Genomic DNA, 18,464 nt, shown 5'->3' on the forward strand with positions numbered 1-18,464 from the left:
CTTTGGCTGTTTCTTTTGATGAGCTCTTCTTTTTTTAGTCTATCGCTGCTTCAGGAAAATACTAAATTACTTTTAGTACAAACAGTAAGAAAATTTGTTGAATTACTCTTATTTAATTGAATAGCTGATTTTGGTTTTTTCTATAGATCATATTTTTTAAACAACTGAATTAAATATATTTTTACAATGTTTACCACAGATTTACTTCTTTAAATATACTGATTAATAGTAAAAAATATAGAATAATTAATTTTTCAAATTCTTTCTAAATAATTTTATAAAAATTGAAGTTTTAAAAATTACAGAAATCTTATGAAAATAATTGTATTACCAATTTCAATAAAATTATCATTGATTTCAAAATTAAAAAAAATATTTCCCTTTCCTAAAATTTAAGTTCTTATCTACGAATATTTCTTTGATACGCTAACGTAGGATATGAAATTTTTAGTTTTATTAATTATGGAATGGAATTATTAGTTTTGTTTTATTGCAATAAAGATTCGCAAAAATTTACACTTCCTGTTTCATTTTTACTTAAAAAAATGATTATAGTGGTATCTTAACAATTAAAATCTTATTTAGGAATTAAAATTTTAAATAAGCTTAGTTTGGTTATTAAGAACTAAATATAGCTTGAATGTTTTGGCTTCACTACTTTAGATTCTATCTAAAAGGGGATACTTTATTACATAAATCTAAATTTATTTTACAATGTATTTCTAAGAATGAAATTATTAAATTTAAAACAAAGCGGCATTTGAAATTTTCTTTATTGAATTAGGATAACAGTTGTATCTCAAAATTTGAAAATGAGATTGTTCCTTACTTGCATAATTGTGTTTAAACGGCATATCTAAAACCTAAAAGTATAATTAAAATGCTTAAGAATCTCCATAATAGTTCAAACATTTGTAGATTATTATAAGTTATTTATTGTTATTAGATATTATTGTCATTTATTATAATAAATATATTATAATATTATAATTCTCTTTTTTAAACCGACACGAACAAAGGATTCCATTTTTTTAGTGTTTTGTAATTATCGACGATTTAGCTGTTGATACTGTAATCGAGAAATTTCCCAGACTATCAAATGAATTAGTAATAATATCTAGAAATTCTTCTTATCTATAACATTGATAAATTTATAGTTTTAATTCTGACAGTACAATCAGTACGTGGTCTTTCCGTTAAACCTCCAGCTGCTTATTCCGCGAATTCCGCGGGTTGGCAATCGGTCCATTTTCTGTTGCTTTCCGCGTTTTTCGCAGTTTAGAGTCTATATTTTTACGATTACAGATTTTTATTATAGTATATTATTATCATGTAACATATAGTATCAGTTTACTTTCTTTGAAAAAAATCTTTGAACTTATTTGCAAACACTACATCTAAATAATGATTTTAAAGAATTATGCAACCAAAAGTTTAATAGTTTAAAAAATAATAGATAGTTTTTACTCGAACAATATCATCGATTATTAATAGCAATGGAACGAGATTTTTTTTTTACATATTTGTATGCAGAATCTGTATATCTCTATGTATATGAACATTTATTATACAACGTAGTTGAAACATACATGCTTATATGTATTCTTATATTATGCATGTTACCTACCTAGAATAATACAAATATAGTAGCATACATTAATATATGGTAACATAAATATAGTATCATACATGCATACACTACATATATGTATGTATATATGCATGTAATAAGCACAGATGTGGGATTTTACAGTAATGTGATGTGTACACATTTTACATATATATGTATATATATAGAAACGTATATGCAATATATGCATGTATGCACATATTACATATACGTTTACATATATACATACTATTTTACTTTTATAGTGAACATGCCATACATGGATAAATATATATAATGCATTATAAACAAATGTAACGCATTACGTTCAACAGGATATTTGTATTTAAACGTAGTAAAGTATACAGGTTTCTCATTAAAGTCTCTTATCATTTTTTTAATTATCGAATGGCTTCCCCTATCTTCATTAGAGACATCTCTAGTTAGGACTGCTTGATATAGTGCTTTTTGATCCACATGGCTTATTTATCACCTTAATTCATTTGGTAATTTAGTTCAAACTCACTCTATATAAGTATCTATGTATAGATAAGCATGTATCCTCAATTACGTACTCAAGTACTTACTGTGTTACGTATATAAGCATGTATTTATTATATATTTAAGTATGTACTTACGTACTTAAACGCATAAATATACATATACGAATGATAAAAGTATTGCTGATATCAACATCATAAATATACTGATCAAGAGTGTATTAATAATTCGAAAAAATAAATTGAAATGCCATCATAAATTAAAGGAAAAATTATAATTATAAAAAGAATGTATGAACAATATCTGGTTTTTTCTTTAGCTTTTTCGCCATGGCGATAGATCTCCTCTTGCTATATATCCCGGCGATCCAAATAACGCAACTTGCTGTCCAGAAGGTTTGGGAAAGTTATCATTGGTAAGAGTTGACCTATAGTAAAAGTTTCTATGTGTATTTATTTATATGTGCAATCTGAGACATCTGAAATTTATTTATTGGATGAAATTTGCTTTCATTCTTTGTTATCATACCCAAAAATTATTTTCTTCTCTCGTTTTTGTTTAAACAAATGAAACTAAATATTAAAAAATGCTATTGTAATGATAGATTTGTCTTTATAATAACAAGATATCTGTATTTATTATACTTTTATGTAAATGATGTCAAATCAAAAGTAAGGGAATTAAAAAAAAACAGGGTTTTTTTTTAAAAAATTGAAAATAATTGGTTAAGAAATACTGAAAATTTCTTTGTGGGCTGAATTTAAGTAAATTTCGTACAAGCCTTTTTAAAAAGACACTTTATTATATTGCTTATGGCTATTATTTTAAATTTTAATTTATATTTCAATATTGCAATTATTATAAAACATGTAAAACCATTTTTCTTAATTTTGCTATCTTGTAGTGCTCTGAGCATAGGATTGATGTTTAATTCATTATAACAATCAACTAAGTTCTCAAACTTCTAAATTGTCCTTCAAAACATACATATAGGAAAAACTTCAAAACTCTAACACGTAAGGAAGTCAAGGAAAACACGGTTATTGAATAATTTTAAGTATATGCAACAATAACAAGAATTAAATACAGAAAACTTATAAGGTTATTTGCTTTTTTCTTTCAAAATAAATTAAATTAAAAAGAATTTGCGAAAATCATTGAATGAAAGTTGTAAATTTGAATAATATTTTTGTAATGAATGCATATTATCTCTGCTTGAAGAAATAGAACTGAAAATAATGAAAATAAGTTTGACAAGAAATATTACAAAAAAAAAGCTTTATAATAAGAAGTAAAAACTTTTTTTTAATGAAATGCAAACATAGCGCATGAGTTTAAGATATATTTGAAAAATTCGTCAAGCACGAATTTAAAGAATAAGAAAAAATATGCTAAATAAAAGAAAAGGAAAGGAAAGATTTAATTGTCGAATAATAAATTAATGCCATGGCATAAAGGTATTTATAAATGAAATAATTTTATTTTTTCGTCATTATAATTATGAGATGATTATCAGTAGTCATCTCAGGAATTAACAGTACTGCAAAAATATTTATCAAGAAAATGCATTCAAAAAAAATGCCACGTTACTTAAGGAGCCGAAATTTTTCAAAATAAAATATAAAATTTTTCACAACCGCTATATCTATTCATTCCTTAAATGCATTTCAGAATTTATGGTTTTTATTTTTTTTATTTTTTAAGAAGATAAAAACATCGAATCATGGCATCTAAAGATCATCATCATAAAGATAATCATCCCCATCTTAAAGTAAACGTAACAGTTTATTTTTGATATTATAGTCATATCGTTAACTCTGTTTCGAATAAATTTGGAAGTAATATTTTTTTTTCTTTTTTGAGTCTTTTGAGCAATTTTTAAATGCAACATTACAGTCTGTATGCAGTCAAATGCAAATACAGAGATTGATCTGTATTTTTTACATTCAATTTTTCGTTGTTAGAAAAATTCGAAAAAAATTACTACTTTTATTGTTTTTACGCGAAATAATTAACAATAATATGTCCGACTTTATAGAAATTTTCATGAATAACATTTTAGAAAATAATTTTAATCCTTAATTTCGAATACCGTGTTGAAATTAAAGAAACTGAATATTCAATAAGCGAATAAATGAAATGTGTCTTGGTCAAAACAACCAGAAAAGAAACTGAAAACTGTGAACAACCCACGATTGCTACCAAGGAGAGAGAGAAAAGAAAAGAGAAAGAGAGAGAAAAGAATAAAAGAAAGAAAAACTTTGAGAGATCGAACGCAAAGTTCCGATGTAAATGAAAAAAAAATCAGTTGCCTGATTTTTAAGGTTTACTTGATGGAATTTCAACTCTGATACTTCTAAATTCTAGAAACAGAGAGGTTGAGTTTACCCGCCAAATCAGTCAATGAATTATGTTCGCAATGGGCTCTAGTAATTTAAAGTCTTACATACTTTCTAGTCTTATATCTTCAAAAGATATTAAATGTTTAACTCAATATAAGATATCAGTTTTAATAATCTTCGGTAAAAAATAATGTGCACTTGCAATTTAAACTGACAATAAACATGAATAGTCGACTATGAAATTTTATATTAATGCATTCATAAAAAGTTTGGTATATTAAGCATTCATAAAAAGTTTGGTATACTAAGCATTCATAAAATTTTCGGTATATTAATGCCTTGATAAAATGCCTGGTATATTAAGCATTCATAAAATGCTTGATATATTAAACATTCATAAAATGTTTGGTATATTAATGCATTCATAAAATGTTTGGTATATTAATGCATTCATAAAAAGTTTGGTATATTAATGCATTCATAAAAAGTTTGGTATATTAATGCATTCATAAAAAGTTTGGTATATTAATGCATTCATAAAAAATTTGGTATATTAATGCATTCATAAAAAATTTGGTATATTAATGCATTCATAAAAAGTTTGGTATATTAAGCATTCATAAAAGGTTTGCTATATTAAGCATTCATAAAATGTTTAGTATATTAAGCATTCATAAAAAGTTTGGTATATTAAGCATTCATAAATTTTGAGTAATATAGCCGGAATAATGAGACGAACGTTTGGTTAAGAAAAGAAATCTTTGTGCCCTAGCAATTCTAGAAAAAAAAAAATTGATCTCTGTATTCCATAACAATTATAATATTACGCTATAAATAAAAAGATCTAAAAAACAGAAAATAATTTAAATTAAAATATTTCTGCTTATTTGCACATCATTGAAAATGTGTTTCTAAAATTTCTATTTTAAGAAATTTATTTCTTCATATTAAAAGAACTAAGTTATGCAGATTTTTTTTTTCATTTCCTTTCTTTTATTTGAAAGAATGAAATCAGAAATTCCTCTTCTTTACTTTGAAATGTAATATAAATTATGTTTTTTTAGCTAGGAAGGAGGCAACAGTATGCTGTCGGAAAGTATCTCCGTTCTAGATATGAAGATTTTATCACCTCGAATCCAAATGAAGTAAGTCAAAAGGACGCTTAATTAGATTTTGGCGAATTTCCTCAAATAGCTTGCAGTCAAAAATACTGTTCTATTCGAGAAAAAACATACTATCTCATCCTTCTTCTTTCGTTTATTTTCTAATTCTGGTGAACTTTAACGCAACAAACGTTGCATAAAAGAACAAATAAAGTATACAAAGTATAAATGTGTTGTATTAATGGGCAAACAGAGGGTTGTGAGTTGTCATAAAAAAGAACAAAAATTGTAATGGGGAACTCATGTAATTGTTGTACGTAATTAACAATTACATGAACTCATTACGTTTATTTTGTAATTGGAACTCATGTAAAAATTGTGATGGGGGAATTCACGATGTTGGAATTCATGTTCATAAGGTGAGAATCGCAAAATATATGCACAAGTTTTGAATAACGAAGCCTCTGTGAACTTACAAAAAGCACACATGTGGACGAAGAGCCATCTCCATGCCAGTGTGCTGTAGAAATTTCAATAGAGATTTGATATCAATGTGTGCGGAAGAATTCTCGATGATTATCTCTTGAGGTCGTATTTGATACTAGAATACACGAATGGAAGAATGTGCCTTATTAGTTTACGATATGTCCTCTCGGAAATGCTGAAAAGTGTGCCGGCTGATGTTGTTACAAGGATATAGACAATACGCATAAGGTCCATTGCTTGGCTTTCATGTTCACCGTATCGTGATCTGTATCACATTTACGGATTTTGATGGAGCCAATTTAAATTATTCATTTTTGTGACGCCAATGGATTAAGCAGGGAATCCCATAACCCAGATTGCTGTTGAGGCAGACATCGAAAACCTACTGAGCATCTTCGCATGCGACTAAAACCTTTTTTACATCGTTGCAGATCGCACAATGACGTCAGAAGTTTCCCTTTCCAACAAAAATTGTAATTATTAATCAAACAAATCTTTTTTGTACTTATTACAGTAACTTTTGTTGTTCCAACGTGATATCGAAATCTGCCCATGTTTTCCACGGTTTTCACCTTTTTGACTTGGTTTGCGTCATCATGATCTCTTAAAATTTTTGTTTCAATTAAATTAATTAACAGTCCCTGGAGTTTGTGTGTCCATTAATGGAACACTATGCGTACATAAGTGTAACACTGCGCAACGGAACGCGATTATCTGTTATTTAAATTTGTATAATAATCGCCAAATCTTACCATTTTGAACAAGTGTTTTATTATTTAAAAAATAGCAGATTTTGAAATGAGTATAATTTAATAATTGATTCAGATAAAAATCATCAGACTTAAATCAAGTCAAGGTTATTGAGTTAATTTGTAAAAAAAAAAAAAAAATATGCAAGTATAATTTCGGTCTTTTTAAAAATTTTAATGGAATTGATTCATGTTTGCGTCATATATGGTATCATCAACTGAATTTTTTGGATATTTGATATGTAAAGAGTGATAACAAATCACAGCATAGAGAAGTATGCAATCAGACTTTATATAATATGAATAATGACTTTTGATCTTAGACTGTGGCAACACAAAATTGAGTCTGTTAAGTATTTGACAATGTTATATGCTTGAATATCACATAATAAATAATATTTTTTGCGTTCTACTGATTTCAATCTAATATTTTGAGAAAACAAGTGATCTAAAAATTGAAAACTATGTAAAAACTTACAGTTTATCATTTTCTGACTTAATTTTAAATCAAATCTAACATATATATTTATTGCACAAAATGAAATATGAAGGAAAATTGTAATGCCGTTAGCATGAGAATTGTTTTATGCTTAATTCGTCTGTCTACATTATATCATACAGTGCATTGTTTGTCAAGTGATTTCTGCATTACGTTTAAGAATAGAATACAGCCTGAAGGAATGCAATCATATTATTAAAAGCTTAGCTGCAAACTAGGAATCAATTAAAAAATATTTTAACAAATTAAAAGCAAGTGCTAAGATTGAGTGAAACTATAAAGCATTTCAACATGGATTAGGACAAAACAATAATTGTTACGAATTTTATGGAAAAATTATTTAAAAAAATGTTAAGTTATAGAAAAAATTTCACAAGAATAAAATATGACCCAATATTTTTTTTTTAATTTCAGAGTTAAATAAAATTACATTTTATAAAAACGTGAATTTTCAAGTAATTAAAAAAAATTAAGTAACATTTTATTAATTAAAAAACTAATTAATTTTTAAGAATGCTTTCTTTTTCTGCATGCATGGCATAGAAAGCACCATGAGCCGAATTTAGTGACTCTAAATCTAAATGAGTACATTGTTGCTTATAGCATTCTAGATAGAAAGTATTTCACTAAACATTATTATACTGATAAAACAGTTTTTATGTTGAAAAAAGCCGAAAGAAGAACAATTCATTACACCTAAATTCATTAGGAAATAATGTATTTCTTAAATAATAAAAACTAATCTCTCACGTTTAGAAAATATTTATACCTTGTCTAAAAATAGTTATTTATATTAAACAGGGTATAAATATTTATGAATAAAGAAATTATTTATTTCAATTTATGAATACGAGCATAAAAATTTGTCATTTGTCATTTTCAGAATAATTAAAACAAATTTCTGATAATTAACTAAACCGGTAATTAACTATTACAGGTTCTTTCCAATAAATGTAATTTTTTATAACGGCATCTAAAATTAATTTTCCTATTTTTTAAACAATCATGGATGAAGTGCAATCGCCAGAAATTGAATAAAAATATATTTATCTTCCATCCCAAAATTTGTATTTTATTCTTTATTTTTCTTTTTTCCGTAGATTTCTGTGAACAGTTCAGATTCAGATCGATGCCTGAGAAGTGCAGAAGCCAACATTGCTTCGCTCTACGCACCTGAAGGGATGTGGAAGTTCGAAGAAGGTCTCGACTGGCAGCCCATTCCCGTTCATTACATTCCTTATGCACAAGATAAAGTATAAAAATTTTAATTTAATTTTCGAAATGTTTCTCTTTGGAGCTCATTCTTCCATATAAACCATGACAATTTGAGTATATCGTAGAATATTGGATTACAATATCTTAAGAAATCTAATCTAGGGTCTGCCGAGTTACAGCTGGACAGGCCCTAAATTATTAATTACTCTTGCATTTTATGCTTTTACTAAGACAATAAAATGTTTTTGATTTTTTTTTAATATTTGAGTGTTCTTGCATGTAGCCTTGAGTGTTCTTGCTAGTTTTTACAAAATAAGGCTATAAACATTTCTCACCTATTAAAATGAACATTTATCATTAGGAGAATCCACTTTTCTTTGAAAAGTTTGGCAATATCACTTATAAGTCTTAATATATATTCTCAAATTTCCATAATCAAATTGAATTTGCTGCTTAATGTTATTTTGTATCATTTGTGATTTACATCAAAGAATATCGACGGATTTAAAAATTGTTATCAATTTAATTTTAATTATATTAATATTTCAAAGACATTTGATTTAATTGATATTGATATTCTTTTTAAAGAAATTGCCTAATAATGGTTTCTATATTAATTTTACTAACTGACTGTATTCTTATTTATGTAGTTTAGCAATTAAGATTTATGCTGTTTGGCATAAATTTAGAAATACTTATTGAATCTCACAAGTCTCCAATCATTGACTCTTACTTTTAACTTCCTATATTTATGAAATTTCAAATTATAATTTATTAAAAATTATCTGAATATTAATTGATGATATTTTTAAATTGTTTAGACACGTACGATGTGATATAGAAACAGAACTTTTGCAAAGTGTTCTGCATAATGATACAAAAACATTAAGAAACGTGGAATCCTTAGTTATACTCTAGTCTCTACCTTTGATTTACTCTTATAAAATTAACAATCTCATTTTATGCCCCTTAGATTCAATTTGTGATCTACAAGTTATTTACGATATATATCTTGATTTTTCAAAGCATATTGAAGGCGTTGTCTATAAAAAAAGTCTATAAAGGCTCGATTTTCTGATAAATAAAAATAAAGAATTTTTTAATGAATTGTTTTGAAGATTTTGTATTTTAGTACGTCCGATTTAATCTTAAATATTTCATTTATGATACTTACAATAAATTACTTATAATAATATATAAATTAATATTTTAAGTTAGCCTAAAAATATGATCAATTAAAATTATATATATAATTTAACAGGGGAAAATTATTATTCTTTCACTTGTTAAAAAATTGCTTGAATGAATAAATTTTAATTTCTAAGTTGTTACTCAAACGTAAATTTAATATTTTAGAATTTTTTTAAATAACGAAAGTGCAATGGAAATAAGTAAGAAATTCAAATTTATTACTCCTCATATTTCTGTATATCTCTCTTCTAAGTTATTTTTGCATTTTGTAGTCTGATAAAACATGTTCATAATGAAATCTTTTTGTCATAATAACTGTTGTATGAACACTGTTAAATAACGATAAAAGAGAAAAATCCATTTGTCATTTGATAAATATTTTTAAAAACTTATTACTTTTATTTAGTTCTTGAGTTTCCCTTCATGTCCGAGAGCTGCTGATGAAGCAATGGCATTATTTGAATCCGATGAAGTGCAATCCTTCTTCCAAAACAATCAGGTAATGCCATTTTAAATATTTTTGCTCAATGAATTATTCACAATACTATTATGCCCATGTTTCGGTTGTTTTTTGTACTTTTATGAACATAATTTTTTTCCTGATATTTCCATGTTTGTTGTAAAGAAGAAGATGTCAGCTGCATTTCATTAGAAGATGTCAGCTGCATTTCATTAGAAGATGTCAGCTGCATTCGCTTGATGATAATTATTCAATTCATATTTGGGATTTACATTTATATTAAAATCTAACATGTCCATACTAAAAATACCATTTTTTTCTGCATATAATAAAGTTCCTGTTACTAAAATAAAAAAAATATTCTTAAATAATATATAGGGTATTAATAAATGAATATCTCAAATTTGCAGAGCTCTTGAAAGAAAGCAAAACGAAGTACGACTGTACTATTCATAGGAATCAAAAATTACAGTTGGAAGTTTAAATTCAACACAGTTATAAGTGCTCATTGGGAATCTATCCATAAATACAAGCGAAATCGAGGTGGAATGATAAATTATCCCAAATTTCTTTCGGCATATCTGTTGTATCACATTGAAAAACTGTAGATATTTGTGTCCAAAGTTCAGTAACCTCAGATGGTAGCGGTGGAACAAACGTTTCTAGCTGTTTGATGTAGCTCTAGAAGAAGAAAAAAATGAATGTCGCCCTATGCGTATACCTTTCGCTTTCACAGTTTCAAACCAGACATGCAGAAAAAAGTGGGATGAGTTATCGCAAACGCTCAATATCCTTTGCGTTTATGGAAGGATTCATATTGAACATTTATAAATATCTTAAATTTAAACTTTCGACTGTTATTTTTTATATCCGATGAATAACGGAGTTGTACTTTATTTTGTTTTCTTTTGAAAGTCCTGAAAAGTTGGGAAATCATTTATGAACACTCTGCATTTAATTTCACATAATATACAGGGTGAGTCAAAAGTCTAAATACAAATGATGAAGGTAATGATTAACCCCTTTTTCGTTTTCAGGAAGGTAAATCTATTGAAAAAAAAGTCGCTATTAACTTACATCATGTTCCTTTAATATAAATACATCAAATATGATCTAAATTGGATTTAGTGACCCACTGGAAGTTTCCATTTGTCATACTTTTCTCTTTCTACCATTTTAGATTTAAAAAATGGAATGATAAAAAATCATATAATGGTTAATATTAACATCCAAAATTGACTCTATTTATCGCCATATACCGTTCTAATATGTAAAAGGAAGTATCTTAATTTTATTTCATGAACCAAATGATGTCTGTCTTTTCTTGAAGGTATTCAGTTCATAAAATGGAAAAATATTGTAAAAATTGTGTTTTATGGTATATATAACGCAAAAGGATTATGTAATTTGTTACTAACAAAATTAAGACCTTGACATACATAATTTTAGTTTTGAAATGTGTCATTTGATTTGTTATTCTAGTTTCAGATTTATGTCTCTTATGAGTTGATGGCTAAAGTAGACAATTCTTCAAAATTGTCTTTAACTTCCATTACAAACAAAGCTTCTATATTTTTTTTAAGATAAAAGATGAAGTAAAACTTAGTGAGATAATTCGATCTTCAAATGTATTGCTTCAAATAATACATACTAAAGGAATTTGATAATAGGGTTCAGAATATGAAATTTAACAGGAAATAAGATTTGGAATTAAAAAAAATCTATTTAAATATCGAAGCTACATAGTTTGGAGAAATAAATATCAAAACACTGAGTTTTGGATTATCTTACGCCTTTTGAATATAAATTATCCGATCACAAAGAACGCAATAATATGACAGTGCCTATAAGGCCATTAAAATTTGTTTGTAATATTTGTTTGATATGAATCTACATATTAGATTTATATATGCTAAAAGTAATATGCATTCTGATATATTTTGTTCTCTGAGTGAATACATTCTCTGTAACTCTTAATTAAATTTTACTAATAATTTGTCTGATTTCATTATACTAATTCAGGAGTGTTTTAATTTAGAAATCATTCGATGACCTGTCCCAACACGCAGGATTCAATGTTACTAAAGGTCTCAATGTTATGGCCTTCTATGATACTTTGAAAGCCGAGGTAAGATTATTTCATTTTAGGTTCCTTCTTGTAATTATCTGATTTTTCTGGACTTTCATTTGAATGTTTAGCAGCATTCAACGGACTTTTTGATAGATCGAATTCAATATTTTAGAAGGAACTCTATTTTACATGTTTTTTTAGCTGCCTTTTGGATGTGCGCCACATGTCATTGAACTAAATCGTTGCATATAGGCATGAAAAAGTACAGACCGACGGACAGTCAACCCGTTCAGAGATTTTGTTCAAAACTTGACATAAATTATTATTTGCATGATAAATCTGGGTACCAATTTTTTTTAATATAGTTCTTTACGTTTTGAAATTATTGTGTTCTCTTCTACTCTAACGAGTAGACAGATAGATTTCCTACGAATGGACTTCGTCCAAAATTTGAAGAAAATGTTCAATAAGGACAGTTTTTGACTTATTGTGTTCAAAAATAGACATACAGACTAACATAATTCTAAAAATATACTTTTCAGATTCGGAGAAGTCTAAAACGTGGAATTTCAAGAGAATCTCAAATCTGAATTTTTGGGCGATTACAATAATTTCTCTTTACATATTTCATATACGAGAAAGTGTCAATATTACTGAAGTATTTAGCTGCTATTGGCGATGATTGGCCGGAACCTTGCCACTACCTTCCTTTAGTTATTTATTTATTTATTTTGTTTTGATGCGTTAGATGAAGGTTGAGTTAATGAAGTGTTAGATGAAAGTTCATCTCCACGGAAAGTTATAATCTTTCTGAATTCTAAATATTTAGAGAATGTATGTGTTTATGTGATGAAACCCAAGCCAAAATTCCATTGTTCCCAGGGTGTTTTTTTTTTTTTTTTCCTGAAGACAAAACAAATTTGGCTGTCATGATTAAAGTCTGATATTTAAAAGGACAAATAAAACATAAAGAAAGAATATTATATAGTTTTTATGGACTTTTGAGCTACTACCTTTATAAAGTCCTATATTCTGAGCTTCTGAAGATGCGCATGCGCAATTTATCAAATTGATAAAGATTCTCTGTGAATAGTCAAAAAGTAGATCAATGTTTCGGCAGTTTCTGTCAGTACACAATGCTTTATATACATACAGGGCTGGATGTGTTTTGCTGACATCTGCCATTGTGGAAAGTTTCACCATTCATCATTTCTGTTTTCTTCTTTCCAATTAGAGATACAAAAGCATACAGTGGCATAATCCTAACGTGCTCGAGATTTATAATTTTTATTATCATTTGTTTCCACCAGGTTGCTATAAACATGATGCACAACAGCACAGGTACACAGCTAAACATTACTAAAAATAAATTAATTATTTATATTAAAATATTTCTGCTTTATAATATTATGTAAAATGAAAATTACCAAGGAAGAAGATCTAATCGAAATAGGCTGTGTTTCTGTGGTAAATTTCTCTCGGTTCTTACAAGATGCATATTAGCTTCAACAACATCTGGCAGAACAAACTTCTACATTCTTCTCTTGATGGTTCTCTAGGATTCGGTAACATTCTATCGAAATATCCAAGTTTAAATTATTTACTGCAATTATAAATTGGCATGCCGGCGTCCTGGCATAGGGGTAGCGCGTCTTCCCCGTGATCTGGGCGTCTCGGGTTCGAGTCCCGGTTTGGGCATGGTTGTTCTTCTGTTGTTCTATCTGTGAGATGTGTGAATGTGCCCTCCTGTAAAAGGGGGTTGTGCAAGCGAATGAGTGATGCGTGAGTGGCAAAGTCGTACTCTTGGCCCTAGTTGGCGCTGCTATAAAAAATAAGAGACGTTCCCCCTCAGGCTTAAATCGCTGTATTCGTAACATTGGGCTTGTCAGTGGCAAGTGCCATAAGAAACAAACAAACAATAAATTGGCATAACAATAAATATATTTTCAAAAACGAAACCTCTTCTCAAATTCCACAATTGTCAAATATTTTGCAATCTGTCACATTTAAACATACTATTGTGACACACACATCAAAGGAATGCTTATCATCTTCTGCCAATCTCATTCATTGTAAAGCACAAAACTTCTTTCTCGTATGAAAACAGAATTTTTGTTTTCAGATAGGACAGAAAAAAACAATGTGTCACATACAGCTTCCAGAATACGCATTTTCATTAAAAAGTATGTGTTTGTAGTATATTAGGGGTGGAAATAGTTTCAAAACTAATATTAATACATGCATCTTTAATGTTGAATTATCACTTATTAGCAATGATACTTTTTATCAACCGCTCTCTTCAAAACGTTTGACTGAAACGATAATCATAGTAAAATGTTCTTATCTGTCTATCTATATATGTCTCAATATATATGCTTTGCAATTATTCTAAATCTCGAAACATGTAGGAAAAGTTAAGTAAAAAATAATTCTGATTAATTAACCAAATAAATAATATTGCTGATTGATACTACATAATGCGAAAGCTCTGACATTTCTATTACAGTCTTAATTAAAAATTTTCATTATGAATTTTTATTCGCATATAAAATCAAAATATCTCAGTACATACGATTTTTGAGCACTTAGATCGGTACGACTTCTTTAAATGTTCTTTAAATTAATATTATTTCAAAAAATACACAACCTTACAATCCCAAGTTGGGTGGAGCCTTATTGGACACTCCTTGAAAAAGGGGCTTATTTGATTTCTCGTTGTTTTTATGGCTCTCCTGAACTTCTAAGACTTCGAGCAGGTAAGATATAAGATTTCAAAATTATATATATATATATATATATATATATATATATATATATATATATATATATATATATTTCGGTATTTTCGGGTCACGAGGAATCATTATTAGACAATGTCTGTATTTCCTCACAGAAAAAATCCCTTTCTTTGAATCCCTGCCTGAGGGTGACCCTTGAAAAAGTCTTCAGGCCGGATTCTTTTTTTATAATTTGTGGTTTAATTTTTATTTGTTTTTTTGTTTTTGTTTTTCCTATTAATTTGTTTCTAATACTTTTGTATATATATATATATATATATATATATATATATATATATATATATATATATATATAATCAAGTATTCAAAAAGGGATTAAAAGATGATTATGTTAGATATTGCTTTACTTTGATCATATATTCCTCATGAACTAGGAATAATGAATTACATAAAGCGTTTTAATGATATATTATGTTTAAAACATTATGAAAAACTGCGAGGTGTGCTGCATAATTATTCATTTATAGCTCAATTGTAATGTGCAATTATTGAGTCACAGCACAGATTAATGTGTCTAATCATGTGCTGCTGCATTATTTAGATATATTGTTTCCGTTAGGTATTCTGAAAATAAAAAAAAACTTGTGATGATGGAAATAAGATGAATTCTTGTGTGAACCTGGGAGAAGCTGTCAAAATGGAAAGATGTTTATTTGCGTTTTCGTATGCCTTGTTAAAATGAAGGAGAGAGTAAGTGAAATGCAGGGGAGATTAATTTGTTTAATAAAAACATTATTTAAATAATCAGATATTTATTGACTCTATCTACGATAGTATTTTGCATTTAAACTGTAAAATATGGCATTACATCAGTTAAAGGGGGATAATTAATTCCAAGCGTAAACAAGCCGTTAATTATACAACTGCACTATATGATCATATATAAACACTTTGAGATTTAGAATTATTATTAATATTTTTTCTAATTTCTCCCGAAACATTTGAATAATGCTCTTTCTATGTGGACTATATATAGAATATTCTTAAACTCGGTTTGTACAGAGAAGATTCCATCACGAAGACATGTAAAGGATCGGCGAGACATTCAGAAAGAAGAAAATGATTTTGGGGTTAAAAATTTTTACTACCGTCATATGCTATAATTCATTGCTGCCTTCAAAATTTCTACTTTGCACTGGCATTTGTGAATAATTGAAGGTAACAGCCAACGAATAAGTAGCACATTTAAAGTAGCACATAAGTAGCTCAACGATCATACATCACAAACTATGAGGGGGCTTTTCCAATAAAGAATAGGAATAATTTTTGGAGATGATGAGAAAAAACAAGGAAAATTAAATTAATAATACACGTGAAAGGGCACATGTTTCGCGGTTATGACTTCACTGCTGTTGCCACTGATAGCTGGTCGAATATGTATTATCTCACTTTCGCCTAAGCTAAAAGAAGATATGACATGTGACAAACGCATTGAAATTTTGTTTTTTCTTAAAAAATCGTCAGCTGAAATCTACGCTGATTTTTCAAGAAGGAGGTAATGCCACATTTTCATACTAATAAACTTCTGAACATGTGTTCTTTTCTTGCTTTGTAATTACGATATTAGATGCACGCTAATGACAGTTTACTTTCGCTTTATTTCATTACTTTTCTTTAAATTATTAAATATTTTTTTGTCAATATTATGTCGAATTATTCGTTTTAAGTAGATTAAAAAAAATTTCGTGATATACGAATTTAAATATATACTTCAGTTTCTTTAGATATATTTTATAGCGATCTTTACCTCCGCAGTTAGAATGTTAGTTTTTTTTAAATTTTCACTTCACCATGCATCTTGAAATAATTCAATAAACTCGATTTTCCATCTTGACAAAATACTAATTGTAATAACTTTAATTATTATCGAAAATTAAAGTTTTGCTTGTAATCTGCAGGGCCTTTACTTCAGGTAATAACAGATAATATGAAAGGAAAGCTGAATGGATCTATCTCTGATCTGAAACTGCAAGTATTTTCTTCTGTAAGTATTTTAATTTATTATTTATTTTAAAAATAATAAATAATAAATAATTTTATATGTTGTTATTTCTCCGGGATATTTGCTATCTTCCATTTTCGTACACTCCCAATAAATGTTAATTTACTTTCTTTTAAATTATTTCAGTCATCGTCCTTTCCATGTTCTAAAAATGAATTTTTTTCGTTTTTTCCTACTTGAACTTTGCTATCTCTTATATATTTTGTATCAATAATGACAAATTTATAAAATTATTTTTTCTTTTGTCATCTAATTCAACGAATCTAATTCACAAAGCAATTAAATTATTTTTTGTATTATAGCAATGCGTTTTCAGTACAGTGAAAACTTTAACTTAAATTTTAAACCGGCTACTTCGACCCGCCTTGACTCACACGAGATTTCTGAATGACCGGACCTCCGCAACAGCATCACTGGCTGTGGTTCTGTTCTAAATGCCATTACCGGCCACGGTACGAGTCTTCCCTTAGAAATCCCTTAGAAAATACTTCCCGTCATCAATGGGAGGAACCAACCCCCACATTTTTCTGTTCCCACCAGTGGCGAGAACCAACCACCATCCCGGAAGTTTCGCAGTGTAGTAATAAAGTCATATAGGTTTGATACTCGATTCCATGGAAATTTCGTTATGTACCGCTGTTATAAATTGTTTTGCTATGACAATGCATATAAGCAATTAATTGCCAAAAAATGTACCAAAATATCACAATTTATTCCAACCAATGATTGATCGTCAGAAGAAAAGCCTGTCAAAGATACCATATCAATCTACTGAGTACATTTGCTAATGATATGAGATTAATCCAAACCACGCTAATAGCTGGCAGTTAATACACAAGTACTGGATGATTGAAACAAATTACGAATCTTAATAACGACAAATGCCTATGTTTGCCTTCCAAGCTTTCGACAAAGATTTTTTTTTCTTTTAAATCAATTTGCTTTCAATTGCGATTTTGTAATCTGGCTTTTGTTTTTTCAGCATGACGACAATATGAGTGCTATGCTGTTGGCCTTGACATCAATATACATGCCACGACCTCCTTACTCGTCTACCATAGTGTTTGAACTACACCAGTTGCAAAACAAAACGGGAGCTGTACGAGTCCTCCATCTGAACTCTACGACACCAGAAATAGATGTGGGATACCCCCATGTTCTCAATTTGAAGGGATGTTCCGAGTTCTGTCCTTTGGACAAATTCGCCAAAATAACTCAGAAGTTTACACCAGACGATTGGGAGGCGGAATGTCAAGAACAAAGCCAAAAGAAACTGGAAACAATGCCAGACGATAGCAATATGAGAATGGTTATGAAACAGCAATTCAAAAGATTCTATCATTAAAACCATTCTAATAGGCCCCAAGACTTATGTCTGGATTCTTACTTTGTTCTTTAAAGATTATCTAATATTTCGTATCTTTATAAAACTTGTGCA

General features: G+C 28.3%; 2 protein-coding genes across 2 annotated transcripts in view; both read left to right on the forward strand.

Annotated features, from left to right (window-relative positions):
* Positions 1-18,138, forward strand: LOC129981781 (testicular acid phosphatase homolog). The gene is made up of 8 exons (XM_056092787.1): positions 1-84; positions 2,430-2,525; positions 5,517-5,597; positions 8,390-8,542; positions 10,102-10,194; positions 12,194-12,283; positions 16,923-17,008; positions 18,009-18,138. Exons 1-7 carry the CDS (start codon positions 19-21, stop codon positions 16,938-16,940), a joined length of 597 nt encoding a protein of 198 aa, XP_055948762.1. The 5' UTR covers positions 1-18; the 3' UTR covers positions 16,941-17,008; positions 18,009-18,138.
* The window catches only part of LOC129980606 (prostatic acid phosphatase-like), a 25,107-nt gene continuing 23,594 nt past the window's right edge, over positions 16,952-18,464 (forward strand). The window contains exons 1-2 of the mRNA XM_056090988.1: positions 16,952-17,008; positions 18,009-18,335. Coding sequence (XP_055946963.1) covers positions 16,952-17,008; positions 18,009-18,335 — 384 coding nt within the window. The remainder of the gene's footprint in view (positions 17,009-18,008; positions 18,336-18,464) is intronic.

This window comes from Argiope bruennichi, chromosome 8, assembly GCF_947563725.1.
Source record: "Argiope bruennichi chromosome 8, qqArgBrue1.1, whole genome shotgun sequence".
Lineage (NCBI taxonomy): Eukaryota > Metazoa > Arthropoda > Arachnida > Araneae > Araneidae > Argiope > Argiope bruennichi.